The sequence below is a fragment of the Perca fluviatilis genome, chromosome 15 (assembly GCF_010015445.1).
Source record: "Perca fluviatilis chromosome 15, GENO_Pfluv_1.0, whole genome shotgun sequence".
In the NCBI taxonomy this organism is placed as follows: Eukaryota; Metazoa; Chordata; class Actinopteri; order Perciformes; family Percidae; genus Perca; species Perca fluviatilis.
This window is the reverse complement of record NC_053126.1, coordinates 5,124,485-5,142,568: the sequence shown is the minus strand read 5'-3', so window position 1 is coordinate 5,142,568 and position 18,084 is coordinate 5,124,485. Positions and strand designations below refer to the sequence as shown.

The following is an 18,084-nucleotide window of genomic DNA, read 5'->3' as shown; positions in this document are numbered from 1 at the left end:
AGGGATGATGTGAAGGGTGCAAATCTGCTTATCCACATTTAGTAGTTGCAGTAAAGACCGTGTCCTTTTGGGCTGACATACTCTTTAAGATGTAAACCAATTATACAGATCATACTTAAAAATATCAAACTGATATGACTGTAGTAATATTAATATACTTAAGGAGAAAAACTACATTTCTGGATATTTTTAGGTAGGCTGTGTATGACTGAAAGTCAGTAAGTGCTGCATTTTTATTTTTACTACACTGTACAACAGAAGCTGTAGTTCACTGTGGTCTTGTTTGTACTGCCCGAACTCTTTTGTAACCAGTTTCAAGAATAAATGTAAACAAAAAAGAATTGATTTTAACTTCACTTGTGTGCGCAAATATACAACAGACATGATGTAATTATTATAATTTTTTTATTGAACTATAACAGTGTAGCAGTGATAGATTTAATGAGGAAACTTCTAACAATCTGAAACACAAATATAGACAAAGTATTGTAAACAAAAATAAACCCACTCAACTAGACTAGACTATATTTTTTTTTATTAATTCCCACTATAAGAAGAACTACTGTATATGTTCTCATTAAAAGTGACACTTCCCGGAAGTGTTAAAATGATTCCTTGTCACAGGAAGAGGAAGAAGATTCAGCAACCTGATAAATCAAATCTTGTAGTAAATCTATGAAAACAATTAATAAATAGCATATAAAACGACTTGTAAAACTCTTAAAAAGATGTTTTTGGGCAATGGGAAAAAATGACTTGTTGTAATTAAAGTTACAAAAACATCACAGTATTCCTTACAAATCCAAATAAATACAGATTACAATTAGTCATACATGGAATAAATACCCAAAACATGTAAAAATGTTCAACATGTTATAAGGCCAATACAGTCTTGGGCAGGTAATATAGTCACAGATTTGAGACCAATTTATTTATTTTTTCCACTATTTATTGTACACAAGTTCATATACAGAAGTACAAACATACATTGACCGACATAGACAGTAGTTGGCCCATTTTTTATTTTAATTTATAAAATTCTTTATTAAACATTGTGAACAGACAGAATTACAATCAGAAAAAAAGTTGTATTGCCACAATTGCCTCGGTCAAAGGTGCATACATAAACACACAAACATATTAAACATTCAGCAGGTCATGGACATTATCCTGAAATTAAACATTCAGTATATATATATATATATATATATAAAATATATGTTTCGATCAAATGATATATGAGAAGTAAATTATATATAAAACATTCGGTATCTAAACGTAATAAATAAACAATGACATGATTAAATCAATATAACTTATTTAGGGGGCTACAGGTTGACCTATTTGTTACGCCCAGCGTGTATGACGTCATGTTTCCAGTGATAAGACGCCCTCTGGTGGCCGGCGGCGGTACGCGCCCTGCTCCTCCTCCCCTCTCTGATCAACAACCAGCCTGGTGATATCATATGCTGGCTAAACCTCCACACAGAAGCAAAATGGCCGATAGTAAACTAACCGATCATACAGCGTCTGACAGTCATCAAGGGGTTATGCATGTTTTGTTTACAGCTTGAGAACTACAGTCGCTCAAAAAGGATACTCGCCTTTCCTCATTTTTTTCTACGATTAACATTTCGCCTTTCGGTGATGTCATTTCTTATTCAATTTAGCCTTGAAAGCCTCGAAGAACTAGCTCGCTAGGCTAGCTACCTTGCTAGCCTGCTAGCGGTAGGTCTGCAAGAATTTTTGCACAGCAGCACTTTTATGTCCTATGTGATTCCCGAAGTAAGTATTCAACATTAAAACGATAGGCTTTGGTAGCGTTCATGTTGTGTGTGTTTGTTAATAACGGTAGTTATCTCCGCCTTTAAACAAGGGTTTTAGAAGAGCTTCGCTTGTTGGCGTTGCAATGCTGAAAAACGTCACTGAAGTTCGTGGTTTAATTTGGCCCTGTCGACCGTTACTACTGATGAACCAGCTCGCTAGCGGTCTTTTCACTGACTTGTCAGTAGTGTTTTTTGTTCCATTTGTAAAGTTACACATTCTAACAGTGAAATATGTTAATTAAATGCATTGTGTTTGAAAAAAAATAGGGGCACATCGTTAGCTAGCTAATATGTCGTGCCTGTTGTCTGCAAACAACTGCGTAGAGGTTAGTTTCGTCGCGCGGAGCGACAGAGGCACCTTGCTCTGGTACGGTCTACCGCCGCGAGCCCCCGGCTCTCCAGGTCACGGCACAGTGTTCATCAGCGGCTTTAAAGTCGACTAGCATTAGCTAACTAGTTGCTCAGCACAGTGAATCTCTTCTAGTGGTCCCTAGTAGTTGCACGGCTATTGCTTACTGGCTTGTTATTTTCATGAGTTTGCGGCTGCAAAAATCTGCTTGTAAGGGTTCCCATACATTACATAGACTGATTAATGTTTTCTGGTGCATTTATGTATGATACACTCAAGGGGTTCAAGCCAAAAGTTGTCCAGTTAGCTTTCATAAGCGCTGTGTGACATGATGCTGATTATGTGCAGCTTAGCTAACAGAAACACTGGGCGCAGGCGTATTTACAGCTCTCTGGTATCTGAGAACACTTTACATTTACACTTAAAACCAATTGTTCCAGCCACCCGTGGTATGTTATTCTTTCCACAAAAAAATGGGCTCACGTGACTTGGGTATGAGTTGTGTATTTGTACATTCTACAGGTTTAATTTTGGCCGGGTTGGAAGCAAGTGTGTGTGTTTCATAACACTGGACGTATCCCGTCATGTACTCCCGTTAAAGCTAGTATCCTGTGGATCATGCTGCCATTACAATATCCACTGTAATGCAGAAGAACTTTCCAGAAATGTTAGAGTTTGAAGTGACTTGTTTGTTTGGCTGCTGCCTGTGTTGTCCGTTGGTTAGAATTGCAATCGTTTGCTCATTTGCTGGTTAATGAATTATGCAATGAGAAGCTAGGCTCCCAAGGGCTTGTGTCAAGCTGTCTGCCCCTGGCTAACATTACAGTCCTTACAACATTGACTGTGTAGGATAATACTTGGCAGTGGTCTGATAAAATACATATTATTCATTTTGAGCAAACGTGTGAATGTGTGGAAGGTATGCTATGTGAGCATTACATTACTTTCAGTGTACTTTGAGGTGTGACATAAATAATTGATTGTGTACGCTTCTCTTCACAGACAGGAGAATCAGGAAAGGGAGCAGTAGTTCATGGAAGACAAGAAAAAGAAGAAAGAAGATAAAAAGAAAAGGGAAACCTCTCAGAAGGTAAACAGGTTCACCAAAAATTCACAGCTGACCTTTTTTGTATATATCTTGCAGAGAGTCTATGTGATACTCCTGCCTTCATGTGTTTACCACTTACTTGCCTGGGTTGTTTTTGTTTTATTAGATTTGAATATTTATTAGGCTACTGAAGTTTTAGGGCTTAGATTTTGTCATGTTTGTATACAATGCCATATTTTGAATGTTTGCTTAATAGTAATTGAATTGCCCTAGCAAGACTAAAGGCTAGTAAGATACCACTTTTTTTTTGTTCATTAATTTTCCACCGACAAATTATTTTCTTCCTTATATCTGACTCCCTTGTTTTTTCCATTTCAGGTGCCAGAACAGAAAATCAAAGGTATGCTTTTTTCCCCTCACTATTCCACTGGATCATGTCAGTGGCATGCCTTCTGTGTCTTGTTGTTAAACATGCTTTTATCTGCAGTAGCATGTCCTTAAAATAACTTAAATGTATTGCGATGACCATGGAACTTATTGTATAGGGTTATGCACATGTATGCACACACTTTAGACACTTAACACATTTTCTTCTACTTTTCTTAAACTGTTTACTAAAGAGTAGCTTAACCTACCTGCAGCTTATACCACATATCTTCTTATCGTACTTAAGTCTACCAGATGTTTACACCTTCCATTATATGTGTATTTCAGTGCCAGAATCAGCCAAGCCCTCCTGTTCCCAGCCGCTCGCCACCCCAGGCTCAGTGTCCCCCAGCCCTGGCCCTGTTGCCCCCTCATCCCCCAATCCTGGTGCAGCCGGGGTTTCTGCACAAGTTCCTCCTGGTGGCGGGAACAATGCAAAGCAGCGGACTGCTGTGGCCAACGGACAGCCCTCCTCCTCCCCCTCTGGAAGCCAGACCTCCCAGCAGCAGCGATACATGTCCAGAGAGGTTCCACCAAGATTTCGCTGCCAGCAGGACCATAAAGTGCTACTGAAGAGGGGCCAGCCACCGCTGTCCTCCATGCTGCTTGGGGGAGGCGGAGGTGATGGGGCTGCAGGAGGGGCTGGAGGAGGCAGTGGCTGGGTAGCCGCCCCATCTCTTTCCTCACAGGAAGCAGATAACCCCAATGCAAACACAGCTGGAGGCACAGGTGGGTAAATGTGTCAGAACTAAAAAGATGATCAAGTTTGATATGTAATCCACTGAAGACTACATTTTATGTTTAGAAACGCCACTGCATTTTACAGTTTATCCAACAGCCATGGAAAGGATTTTACAACAGCATACAACCCATCAGTTGATATTAAAATAACTAAAACTGTAGTTGTAAAGTTTTATATGACAACAATGATATGCGTTCACTGTACTGACTAGTAATCTATAGCAATGGGTCTGCCAGTTGGTACGTTCTGCAAGTTTTCAGTTTTGTTAATGCTTAAATTGTCAATTAAATGAATGGTCTCCATTTCGTCAATATAGATTCCAACCTGGGTTTATCCTCCACTTCACCCCCCAACTCCTCTTCATCCTCATTATGTGTCGCTGCTCTGTCGTCTTCTTCTACTACTACTACTACTACTTCAACTTATGCAAATTCCACATGGGGGGCAGGCTCTGGCAGCCAGTCCTCTTCTCAGGGCTGCGGGAAGGTGATTGTGGATGGGACGGACCTGGGGGATTGGCCTAGCATCCTAGGAGTGGCCAAATTGAGTTCTGATGGGGCTGGAGGAGGAGGAGGAGGGGTGCAGGAGCAAGACTGCCCTGGTAACAACAACAGTAGTGCCTCATGGAGTGAGAAAAACATCCAGCAGAAGGGAGGAGCAGTAGGAGGAGGAGGAGCAGGGAACATGGACAATCCTTCCTCACCTCGTTCTTCTCCTCTTTCCTCCTCTTCCTCGCTTAATGAATGTGTTCAGTCAAGTGGTGGTGTGTGGGGCTCTTCCACCTCCTCTCAGGGGGAGGCAGGGCTAGGATCAGCAGCATTTTACAATTCCAAAGTCTCCCATCTTCTTCCTGGGCCTCAGGAGAGCCCTGTGGGTGGCAGCAGCAGTGTCCCTGGTGCCAATTTCAACCCCAATGTGAACCCCTCCGCCTGGCCTGCCCTGGTGCAGGGTGGGACATCATCTTCGGCTAGCGATGGCCTTCCACTACACTCGTCCATTACTTCAGCTTCCTCATTCTCTGCCAGCACCACTCTCATCACCACTCACTCTCTTTCATCTGTGAATCAAACTGGTCTCCATCAGCAGCACACTGAGACAGCTGTGGGAGCCAGGAGTGGAGAACAGCAGCAGCACTTAGGAAACCTAGGGCCAGAGTTGGGTTCAGGCGGGGGAGCAAGGGGAGCAGGACCAAATCAAGAAGGTGGCATTGAGAGGGACTGTGAGGGTGCTAGTGTTGAAGGAGAAAGAAGTGGTAATCTCTCTGGCTCTTCGTCTTCCTCCTCTGCTGCCTCTTCTTCTTGGAGATCCATGCCTCCAGTGTCCTCTGACCTGTGTGCAGGTGCCTCACAGGCAGATGGGTGGGGTGGAGGAGGGACTGGAGCTCAGGGTCAGGAAGGGAATGTGTGGGGCTTTGGAAGCCAGGGTGACAGGACAGGGTGGGGTAGGGGAAATGATGGTAGCTCAAATACCCCAGCGGTATCTCAGGGAGCGTGGGAAGGAGGCAGTTCAGAAGCAGAGTGGGGTGGCACAGTGGGAGGTGTAAGTTCGAGTAACTTAGCAATAGGAAGTGGAAGAGGAGGAGATGGGAGCAGCAGCAGTAGTAGTGGAGGCAGTGTAGGTATTGGTGGCAGCGTTTTGCAGGACTCTGCCTCACCAAAGTTTGCAACTATGACAAAAGCTTGGGACAATCAGAAAGGGATGGAAAGTGGAGACGGGGAGTGGGGTGGAGGAGGGGGAGGGCCGGCTGAAGGCACTGCAGGTGAACCGCCTTCATCTTCTAGTGGAGCAGGGTCCAAAGCTGGAAGTGGTGAAGGAGAGACTGATGGCAGCGTACATAAGCAGGAGCGAGCCCCGTTTGTACACCAACGTTCCGACCAGAACTCCAATGCTGATGTGGCCTTACTCAGCATGCTCAATCGATCTGACCTGGACCCCAGGGTTCTGTCTAATACGGGCTGGGGGCAGACCCAGATTCGACAGAATGTGGCCTGGGACCTGGACACCACAACAGGAGTAAGAAAGAGAAATGAAAGAAGCACTTCATCTTCCTCTGCATTCTCATCAGCAACCATGAACACTACCACTAATCGCAGCCCTGGGTACCCGTCTAACACCAGTTCAATAACTAATGATCCATCGGCTGGCAGTCACACGACCAGCCTGAACTCTGGCCCTGTTACAATGAGGGATGGCTGGGATGGTGGTGCTGCACAGTCTACCTGTGGTCCTCGCATGCTTGGTAGCACTATAAGAAAGCCAGGAACGCCAGAGGAAGATGTGGAGGGCAACCAGGGGAAGGCAGCTGGAGGCTGGGGGGATCTCCCACCTGAAAACCAGGGCAAAGGATGGGGGACTGAAGAAAAAAAATGGGGTGATCACAGAGGAGGAGGAGGAGGAGGCGGCGGAGGAGGGAACTGGAAAGAAGCTGGAGAGCAGGGTAGTGGGTGGGCAGATGGTCCAGAGGATAAAGGGACAGGGGGATGGAAGGGGAATGGAAGAGGGGAGTCGGGTGGTTGGGGAGGACAGTGTGGAGGAGGAGACAGGGGACAGAGGGACTCTATACCTGGAGGCGGGTGTGGAGATGGTCGAAGCAGAGGTGTAAGCAACTCTGATGAGAAGGGGTCTTCCTGGGGTCATTTGGATGAAGGGGGATCTCAGCGAGGAGGGTGGGGAGGGGGAGATGTGGGTGGAAGCAAATCCCACCATGACTGGGGGAGTTCCAAGTCCCACACAGCAGCAGCACATATACCAAACAGCCAAGTGGCACCAATGAAAGCCCCAAATCAACAGCAGCACCAATCACAGGGCCAGCAGCCACAAGGAGGTCCCATTCAAGGAGGGTGGAATAGCCGGTCCAGTGTTGGAGGTGGAGGTCCACCATCCAAGAATCAGAACCAAAGTTCAGGCTGGACCTCTGGCCCAATCCCCCAAATCTCTGGGGGCGGGGGTGACTCCCTGGAGCCCAGTGGCTGGGAAGAGCCCTCCCCTCAGTCCATCAGTCGCAAAATGGAAATCGATGATGGCACTTCAGCCTGGGGAGACCCAACCCGCTACAAAAGCAAGAATGTGAATTTGTGGGACAAAAAGAGTGCAACGCCTGGTCAAAGCCACAGTCAGCAGGGCCCACCACCATCCATCCAACAACCACCTAGAAGGCAGCAGGGGATGCAGCACAACAGGGACGCAAACCCTGGCAATGTTGCAGTGGGTAAGCAGAATTGTGTGCATTTGGCAAGCTACAACCAAAGTAGATAGAGCACCAGCATTTGAAGTGATTGTTTAAGCATTGCAAATTGTCTGTAATCTGCAATCGCCAGCAATTTTAGTAACTGCAATGTCTGCCTTATCGACACATAATTGACTTTACAGACTCTCGTCATTAGAATAACACATTTAAGTTGCCATTTTTCTCTTGCACATTCTAAATGTGTGTTCAATTTCATCAATCTCCAGGTCCTGGCATGTGGGGAGGAGGTGCACAATCTGTGGATAATGGTACGACTTCTTGGAGCCAGTCGTCAGATTCAGCAACAGGTTGGGGTGATCCAGATGAACCCAGCAAAGCTTCTGGCTGGAGGAACCCTTCACCCAACCCTGCTAAACCTGGTAAGAAGAGAAAAAAATGTGTGTAATTCAAAATATTAGAAAAACCTATATATCCGTTGTTTATGCTCACTATGATTTTGAGACACAGTGCAGCATTACACATCTCTCAATTTATAAGGGTTTCAGCATTTTTTTTTAAACCACAAGTTACAAAAGAAATCTAGACTGCCAACATTGTTATAACCATCTGCTTTTGTTTTGCTGCAGGCACTAAGTCAATGGAGAGCTGGGGCGGGAAGGGAGATGGCTCTGTTGCAGCCTCCCGTCACCCAAGCTGGGACGAGGAAGATGATGGCGGTGGAGGGGTCTGGAACAGCACTGGATCCCAGGGAAACAGCTCCTCCTACAACTCTGGGGGCTGGGGCCAGACTCATGGAGGAAAGAGAGGCAACCTCAAGGTAGGGTACAGGAGGTTCTAGGACACACAAAAACAAGTTTCAGTTGCCTCGCTTGGCTCATTGTAGTGTATAGTTTTTATTTTGTTTAGTCCTCAATATTGTCATTTGCACTTTTTCTTAATTTTTTAGTATGTAATGTAATGTTTGAATTTCTTTCCTGTAGAGTGGAGGAGGGGACAGCTGGATGAACCCTGTGTCACGCCAGTTTTCAAACATGGGTCTTCTGGTAAGTTACTAAAAAATAATCTTAATATTTCTAGCAAATGGAAACAGCAATTGTTATGTGTCATTGATGATTTACTTGCATGTCTTATGTCATATTGCGGCTTTTTTTCCCCTAAAGATAAAACTCTTAATCAAAACCTGTCACCCATATTGATGTTATTATGATGGAGGGATTATCAGTGAACCCTCTTTTAACAAGTGTGTTCATGACTTTGTTGTTTCATAGGGTGACGACCCAAGTCTTGACAAAAAGATGGAAGGAGACAAGAGAGGAATAACTGACTATAACGGAGAGATGCGGAGGGGAGGAAGAGGTTATCGCATGCCTAGTTCCAAAGACATGGGTCCTGCTGACATGGGGCCTTATGGTGAAAAGGTACAAGTCTGTTTGTAGTGCACGTGGCTGCCCGATCCATAACGGAAACCCGATCTCTTCGCATGTGCAAAGATGGTTTAAGTTGGGCACTGACCTCGAATGGATAGGGTGAGGATAGCCAATTGGTTAGGGGATAGGTTAAAAATGGATCAGGTGTCAGGTTCGGATTGGGTAGTGACATGGCCAACTGGTATTAAGTCCCTTTACAGACCTTCCATTTTCAAAGTTGGCTACCATTTTGTATCATTTCAACTTTTATATCAACATCTGCTACGTGGTTGTGTTGTGCTAACTTGAGGACTTAAGTGAAGAAATTACAATGATATGAGAACACTTATCACAAGTTACATTGTATGGTCTTCATCGTACTCCAGATGGGTGGCCATGGGATGTTTGTTGGCAGTGGCGGAGGGATGCCTCAGCCTCGAGGGATGCACCAGCCTGGCATGCATCCAATGAACCCCTCCCAGGGTTTACGTGCTCAAGTGCCTCATCAGTTCCTGTCGGCTCAGGTCGGTTGTTTTTTTATTTTTTTGTCTCTGATGTTCTTAGTTATGATGAATGTAAACCAAAGGGTTAGGGTTATAGTCAATTTATGCTTCTGCGTTAAATCGAAGCCGTAGGTAGATATGTGGAGATACAGACCCTACCATGTAGCCTAACGTGCACCTCTCAAACAATGTAACTACATGTCGCAGCAACTGCGATTGGTCCGCTTGGCCATGGCTTGGTGGCGTTGCATTTTCCCCTACTCATTTCCGGGTTAATAAACAACATGAAATCGATGGAGAGGGTTAACTTTTCCTGCTACAGATTTCCGACCGTGGTCAGAACGCACAGGAGGAGACACTTTGTTTCTCCCACTATGCCTCTAGAGTCGGTACTCGCTCCGAAGCTATTTCCCGTCACTCTCCCACTTGCTCTACACACACTCCCCCCGCACGCACACGCCGGCCCTGCTAAAGAGGTCGAAGCAGACACCAACACACAAGTAGAAACTTCAGTCCACTTACACAGGCTACACCGAAAGCTCTGCATCGAGCCTCTGTAGAAGCATTAATCCCGCTTAAGTTGTGTGACTTTCACTACTTAGTGAATATTGCCTGTAACGCTGTCTGATTGCCTTGCTGTCTCTCGCATGATTTATCTCATGTGTACTGTATATTAACTGTTTATATAATTGTTTTATTGTCACAGCATTCCTCAGTTCTTTATCAGACATTTTGTAAAATTGCCAAACAGGAGATGACCCATTAGTTGTCTAATTCATCTGACCTTAAACAGTAATGAGGCCACAAACGTGGACAAACCACACCATACATATATAGGCTATAGGCTCTCACCTGAGAAAAAGCTGCCAATCAAAGGACACCAGCAACATATCCGCTACACAGTACATACAAATTAAGGTTAATGAGCTTGCCAAATATAGAAACAAACATGATGCTGAGCTCCTCCAATTGTAAATCTACATAGTAAAAATGTACCAATATTATAGAAAGTAGGTTCACATCACAATAAGGCCCTCTAGGGACATTAGATGAGAAATCAGTCCCATATTACACGTAGTGTAGTGTGTCTTCAAAAAGTAGAAAAAGACACTAAAGGAAATCTAAAAATGGAAGAAGAAAAAAAAAGAAGCCTAATAGTCACATTACTCGTTTTCATTCATATCAACGAGGAAAACGCAAAAGAAATATATCTTAACAAGAACACCTTTTTAATATTCAGAGCCCTCTTCTCCACCAAGACTGGAGTGTGTGCGAGATTCTTTGTTCCTAGTCAATAGTTTGAGCCTACACATCTGTGACTAAGGCGTTATGGTGCGCAAGAGCCTTTTTTTATTTATTTTTTTTATTGTTAACTGTGAATTTAAATTTGTTTATTCATTCATACATTTGGAATGAATGGAGCTCGATGAATGGATTGTCCCTGTTTCTCCTATTACTCAATCAAGTGGCTGTATCAGCAGCCAGACATAAAGTAATTCCTGTGACATGCAGGTGCCAGGTCCTATGCTGAAGCAGATGCCGTCACCTGGTGGCAGTGTGGCTGGAGTGGTTGGAGGAGGAGTAGGAGGAGTCGGAGGAGTAGGAGGAGTCGGAGGAGTAGGAGGAGTCGGAGGAGTCGGTGGTGTTGGAAGTGTCGGAGGGGTCGGTGGTGTTGGTGGAGGAGTGTTCCCTCCTCAGATTTCCCCACAGCAGCTAGCAATGCTCAGCAACATTTACCCCCACATGCAGCAGTTCCATCTGGTACGTGACTCAACGTTAGATCATCACATTGAAATAAATATTTCATTGCTGTCCATTTTGTACAACAGTCCTGCCTTTGTTTAACTCTGTATTGGATTATTTTAAAAATACATTGTGACCTGTAATAAACCCACCCCCTAGTGACATGCTCAAGAGTGTCTGTATCTGAGCACTAGCCTATGTATTCTTTGTCTAACTCCATTTCTCACCACCAACCCACAGGCTTGTCAGCTCCTGCTACAGCAGCAACAGCAACAGCAGCAGCAGCAGCAGCTCCTGCAGAACCAGAGGAAGTTCCCTCAGCCTCAGCCTCTCAGGCAGCAGCCTGACCCACAGCAGGTGAGCATGATCGTGTGCTTTACCATACAATGCACTGTGATCACGACTTCAATCATTACTATTGTGTTTCTCTGCTGCAAAAGCGGTACTTTACCTGAGTTATTCTGAAAGTGATTTATTTTCTTAAATCTTGTCTTTCTCAGTTGGCAAGGATTATGGCTATTCTGCAGCAGCAGAGACAGCAGCAGCAGGGTGGAGTTGGAGGAGCAGCAGGAGGAGGGAGCTCCAAACTGTCCCCCTCTCACCTGGGAGGAGGCCTATCCAAACAGCCCATGGTAGACCCCCTTTCACATCCTGGAATGGGGGGGGCCTTATCAGACCTTCATGCCAAAACTCAAGGGATGTACTCTGGTGAGTTCAACAGGCCTATTGTTTGTGGGTCAGACTCCATTGGTTAGATGTGATGCAATCAGCTGTATAGGTAATGCTAAATAACACTAGTGTGCGGTGTGAAGTTGTATGTTTTTAGTGGTGTTTGTCAGGCTGCTAAAATAGCATTTTAGAACCACGTCTTAGGTACATGATGTCAGCAAATTATCAGAGATTTACGATCAAGTGTTCGCCAGCAGTAATGGCACACAGCCCTGCCCACCTGCAATATTAGTCTGTTTCCTGTCGCTGGGGTTTGTCTAGGTAAGCCAATAAGAACCCTTTGGTTATAAATTGTGTAAACTCAGACGTGTTACGTTTGTAATTATTGTTGCTATTACAATGGGCCTCCATTTTAAACGGGCCCCAGTCTTTAGTACTTGGTCCTATCCCAGTGATGCTAAACAAACTCTGGGAAGAAATACCCTTACCAGCTCAGTCAAAAGTTGTTCTCAACTGAACATTAGTTGAATGTAATGTGCTAATGAATGTTTGTGTTTTTCCACTTGTCAGGGCTTGCCCCTGGTGGTAACCTGTCAGGACTGGAGCTCAGCTCCATGATGGGTGGGATGAAGGACACAGGAGGACAGCAATCCCGCTTCAAATGGATGATGGAGGGACACTCCCCAGCTCCATCACCCCCTGAGACAACCCTTCACAAGAATGGTAGGTTAACAGGTGGTTTGTAACATGATTTTTGCAAAGGCAAATTTCACACGTGGGAAAGCACACCCAGGATGTTGTCAATCTGGTCTCAACCGCGTTGGCGATCACCTTCATCCACAGTGTATCCGAATGAACCACTGCAAATCGATAGTGATATTCACGTCAGTCTATTTGGCCTTATTTCTCCTTTGTGTGCTGTCCCCAGGCCCTTTACCTAGTTCTATAAAGGTGAGAGGAGGATCCCCTTACTCCCAGTATGAAATGCTGGGAAGTGATGGTGTGGGGATTCCCCCTCAAGGCTCTGCAGACAACTGGCACCGGACCCCTGGGAGTAAAATGGGGAACAAACCTGCCACATCTAGCTGGCCTCCAGGTGAAAATGCCTTTCTCTGTTACATTTTACCAAAGTGCGATGAATTAGGATTAAAAGTATGAGTAGACTGTAAAAAATGTAATGTCAAGACAGGTTCAAATATGCAGGAAGCCACATTATAATAATCAATACTATTCTATCAAAGAAAAGAACAAACTAATTGCATTACTTTCCTCCTAATTTTATAGCTACACAATATGTACAAATGTTAGATTAAATATAGTCAAATTGTACCTAAATAAACGAATCCACAACAACAAACACGGCCGCAAAAGGATTTTGGTTACATTTGTTTGGTTTAAAAAAAAAAAAAATAGCAATATAGCACTTAATTTCAATCTATCAATATGTTTTCTGTTCTCGGCTGACAGAGTTCCAGCCCGGTGTGCCCTGGAAGGGAATCCAGAGCAGTGGAGACCCAGAGTCTGACCCCTACATGACCCCTGGTAGTGTTCTTGGCTCCCCAGGACCCCCGAGCCTCAACGACTCTGACCACCAGTTACTGCGAGACAACATAGGTATTTGACTGAACGTGGCAAATATTTTGATGAGCATATCTGTTGGTTTTACTTGAAAACATACTCCATGTGCCATTAATTGACCGTAAGTCTAAGAGCAAAGGGTTGACAGTATTCATCCCAGGCTCTATCTGCAGTCCAGTTGGGCTGTGGTTGCCTCGTCTTGTTTATCACAGGATGTGTTACTTTGAGTAACCTTGTACTGTTTTGTAGGGCCAAACCCCTCCCTCAACACCTCGCTGCCTTCACCTGGTGCCTGGCCCTACAGTGCCTCAGACAGCCCCCTCAGCAATGCACACAGCACAGGTATTTGTTTATTTTTACATGTTGCACTTGCATTTTGAATCTTATTCCTCTTATTAGCTCAGTTGTTATTTGCAATTTCTTTCGTTCTGTTACTATAATTGTGTTTGCGCTGTATTTTACTGGTCTACAAACTTATGCCTATTCCAGAAAGCTGCCAAAGCTGTTCGATGTACTGCGTCCTTTCTTCTCCCATTTCTGTGGTCTGTTTGTCAAAACTCATTTTCCCCCCTTTCTCCCACCTCCCCATTTCCTCTTCAGGAAAGTACTCCGAGTACAAGCCCAGCTGGCCCCCAGAGCCCATCGGACAAAACAAGTTATGGAAGACCAATCGCAACAGCTCACAGCTGCCACGCCCCCCTCCTGGCTTAACCAATCAGAAGCAGACCGCGCCCTCCCCATGGGGTAGCGGAGGCCCACGGTTGGCCCGGAGCTGGGGAGGGAGCGGGATTAATCAAGAGTCGAGATTTGTGCCAGGTACATTTGTGCTCTTTACAGGAAAATGCTCTAGATCATTTTATAACCATTTGTCAACTAATACTTAACTAATGTATAGAGGGAACTCCTCTTGACACTGATATGAAGACTCAGGTCTTACTATAGTATCATGAAACCTACCATAAAAATTGTCTTTTTGTAAATAAGTAAATCTTTAGCGTATTCATTGTGTTTGTAATCAACTATGACGTCCTCGCTTATTGTTTCTTCCTTGTCTTCTTGTCTCTTCTCTCCTTTTCTTTTTTTTCTTTATAGGCTCAGCTTGGAGCGATGGCGTTGCCTCCAGAGGCAGCTGCTGGTTGCTGCTGAGCAACCTGACCCCTCAGGTAAGGAGTGAGAGAGGTCGAGAGAGATGGAAATCCATAAAATAAATCCTAAATGAAATGAACTATTTCCAGGGATTTTGTACTACTAACAATGTCACCACCTGTAAACCTGCCATCTATAAGCTAATGTAGAGAAGAACAGGTGAGGAAAAGATTTAACGGGTGTATGCTGTACAAGCAATGTAGAAATGAAACCCTTCATCACAGCAGAATTGATCATGGCTACAAAGTAACACAGCTGCTCAGACAGATTGGTCAGGGTTCGAATTGAAAAACATTAAATTGCTGTGCTCATTCAACTGTATTCCCCTTCAGTCTGCCTTATGCAAATTAGTGGGATGATGCGTGACCCAGCTGTAATTGGATTGTGAAGTTGGATGAGCCGTTTAATCAATTAGGGCTTACACAGTGACACTTGCATGAGACTCTGGGAAAAGCATTTTTAAATAAAATAAATTTGGCCTAGCTCAGTGCTTGTGCAGTGCAATCTTGCACAACCTGTATGTCACACTATAGGTGTGACATAATTACAGACTGATATAGCCACAGTCTAAAGTCTCGCTGCATTATTTATTAATACACCGTTCTTCATACACATAAATGTTGCATAACCTCCTGGATTCCCTAACCTTTCCCTGTCCCTAATAATGAATGACTCTTCTGGGATTCTGTAGATTGATGGCTCCACGCTAAGGACTATCTGCATGCAGCATGGCCCCCTGCTGACTTTCCACCTCGGCCTGACGCAGGGCAGCGCTCTGATTCGCTACAGCAGCCGGCAGGAAGCAGCCAAGGCTCAGGGTGCACTGCACATGTAGGTTAACCTTCAACCTCACTAATACACATATACTTAACATTAAACATGCTTCTGTTGATCTAAAGAACATTGTCTTGTAAATCCCTCTCAGGTGTGTTCTGGGCAACACCACAATCCTGGCGGAATTTGTGAGTGACGACGAAGTTGCACGCTATTTTGCACATTCCCAGGCCGGAGGGTCCGAGGGGGGCAGCTCAGGAGGGTCAGCAGCCGGTGGGACGCAGGGTTCATCTGGAACGGGCACAGCTGTGGCCAGCAGTGGCGGTAACTCCCCGGGGAATGAGCGGGCAGCAGCGGGCACAACTTCAGGTGGAAACGGAAATGGTGGAGGAGGAGGGGAAAGTGGAGCATCGGGTCTAGGTAGTGGGAGGTCCTCCGGCTCTGCCTGGCAGAGTCTCGATGGTACAGGCAGTCCTTCAGAAACCTCTTCAGCCCAAGGACCTGGGCTGGGGATCTTTTCCCAGTGGAGCACCAACGGTGCAGGGGAGGGAGGAGGTGTCGGGGCAGCAGACTCTGGGAGGTCTGGGCTCTGGGGGGGCATGAGCGCGGGATACCCCAACAGCAGCAGCCTGTGGGGAGCGCCGCAAATGGAGGAAAGGCACCAAATGGACAGCCCTGCCGCATTGTTGCCTGGCGACCTGCTGGGGGGAGGAGCTGATTCCATCTGATGAGAGCCCTCTATTTGTACGTGTAGGTTTGGACACACTGATTAAAAGAAAATAAAAAAAAAATACACTGGGATACATATGTACTTACTATAGCACACACACACATACATTTACATGGTATGCATATTAATGTAATACACATATACACCATGTGCATACTTGCATATTAATGTGCACACACATCAAGCCGAAAAGTGAGACATGCTTACACACATTCTCGTGGCCAGACTTAAGCTATTATATAAACAAATGCAGGGACTGTTAGATGTGTATACAGCCTTTTTCCACAGATGAAGATTTCAACTGCTTAGACTTGAAACCTGAAAAAGAATGAAAAGTCAGTTGGTCTCAAAGACTTGACTGGATTGCAATGTGCTTAGTAAATAGGGGACTTTTCAACAGATTTACATACACATGCACACACCAAATACAGACAAGCCTTCAGACAGATGGGCACTGTAAACAGCATTACCTTCATCGTATAAGAGAACTTAAAACTACTACATGATGTGAGGTTGAAGTGCAGTTTGTATTCACGTCCCCAGAAAAACGGAGACAGAATCCAAACACATGCAAACAGCTCTGATTGAAAACAGAACTGTATCTTACTGTGTATGTTAAGTTTCTTCTTTTTTTTTTTTGGTTTGTTTGTTTGTATGTATGGTTTTCATTTTTGAACAGTGAAAATATTGAAAAATGTCATTGTTCTGTTTTCAAAGTGCTGACCTCCTACTGTTGTATCTCACGCACTCTTTCTCTGTTATTCTCTCTTGAACATGTTTGTTACTGTTGCAGTGATAAATGTTAAATTGCTGGCAGTTTGAGGCTATGTTGCATTTCTCCATGTGTCGATACTGTGGGCAGTGTCATACACACTATATGGACATGAGTATGAGTGAGACTGAGACCAAGTAAGTGGATTAAACCACCCCAGTTTTTGTGCGTGTCTGTGTGAATGTAAGGATAATGTGTGTGCGCGTGTGTGTGCGTGCATGTTACTGCCTGTCATAATGTGGGCACGGCTGCTTACTATACAGAAGGTCTATACAAAAATGTTTTGAGTGCATTCGGTATACTGCTGACTGTGTGTTAAGAAATATTGGCACTAATGCTTTTTTTTTTTTTCCTTTTCATTTGAAGTCGTTTGTTTTTTTAGCAGACTTGTCTTTTTTTATTGTCCGACCTGCAATAATAAAAAAGAACATTTTAATGATACAAAGAGCTGAAGGCATATGCGTTAAGTAAATGGACATGCCAAATCTTATCAAACTGTGTGGAGTGGGAGGGAGGGGTGGGACGGGTTGTTTACAGATGCAGAGAGTTACCGTACGTTTTTAATGTTCTGTTGTTGTGTATTCGTTTTAAATTAAGACAGGCTTTAACACTCCTGTTCAGTGTTTTCGTTATGAGATTTTACAAAGGAAAAATTTATTTAAACAAATGAGAACAAGATTAATAAAGATGAAAGTATTGGCTTCTAAATTTGTCCTTGTCATTTTTGTGTGTGAATATATTGTATGTTTCTGGATGGTGTTTAATAATAAACCAATCCTAGTTTGAAACTTCCCCTTATGTGTTCCTCTGTTCTGAGGTCTTTCACAGTGTAACCGCATCTGCGGTAATGCATGCTGTATGTGAACACTAAGCACTGCACAGTATGTTAACGATGAAAAACAGTGCTTTGTGCACGTAACAGTGATGAGCGTGACATATTTTACAATAGGCGTAAAGGCAGTTCATAGACGGCCACGGAAAAACAAGCCAGTGTGTCCATCTGTCACCCTGTCATTACCATCCACAACAAACCAATCCTATTTAACACCCACGTCATCCTACAGTAGGCCACTGCTTACTGTATGAAATCAGTTACCTTCTCTGAAGCTGTTTTTTGTTTGGGTTTTTATTGTGTTAAGTGGACATACCGTTGCCAACATTATTATACATTTTCTATAGATTTAG

The 18,084-nt window shown here is 44.4% G+C and overlaps 1 protein-coding gene across 2 annotated transcripts; it reads left to right on the top strand.

Annotated features, from left to right (window-relative positions):
- The first annotated feature begins 1,455 nt into the window (after positions 1 to 1,455).
- Positions 1,456 to 17,607, top strand: LOC120575075 (trinucleotide repeat-containing gene 6B protein-like). Of its 2 annotated transcripts, XM_039825678.1 has the most exons (21): positions 1,456 to 1,785; positions 3,178 to 3,265; positions 3,602 to 3,623; positions 3,938 to 4,378; positions 4,708 to 7,599; positions 7,845 to 7,997; positions 8,205 to 8,395; positions 8,559 to 8,621; positions 8,847 to 8,996; positions 9,371 to 9,508; positions 11,000 to 11,248; positions 11,471 to 11,587; positions 11,731 to 11,938; positions 12,470 to 12,622; positions 12,828 to 12,995; positions 13,367 to 13,513; positions 13,727 to 13,819; positions 14,078 to 14,293; positions 14,570 to 14,640; positions 15,315 to 15,454; positions 15,549 to 16,125. In XM_039825678.1, the coding sequence occupies exons 2-21, from the start codon at positions 3,209 to 3,211 to the stop codon at positions 16,123 to 16,125; spliced, it is 6,246 nt and encodes a 2,081-aa protein (XP_039681612.1). In that variant the 5' UTR covers positions 1,456 to 1,785; positions 3,178 to 3,208. The 2 variants fall into 2 exon arrangements, with proteins under 2 accessions (XP_039681612.1, XP_039681613.1); XM_039825679.1 differs by lacking the exon at positions 1,456 to 1,785 and having other exon boundaries at positions 3,209 to 3,265; positions 15,549 to 17,607.
- Positions 17,608 to 18,084: the final 477 nt, after the last annotated feature.

Coding starts and splice junctions, on each gene's coding strand:
- LOC120575075 (XM_039825679.1), top strand. CDS start 3,209: ATGGAAGACAAGAAAAAGAAGAAAGAAGATAAAAAGAAAAGGGAAACC. Junction 12,996..13,366: donor CACATCTAGCTGGCCTCCAG/GTGAAAATGCCT, acceptor CTCGGCTGACAG/AGTTCCAGCCCGGTGTGCCC. Junction 15,455..15,548: donor GCTCAGGGTGCACTGCACAT/GTAGGTTAACCT, acceptor AATCCCTCTCAG/GTGTGTTCTGGGCAACACCA.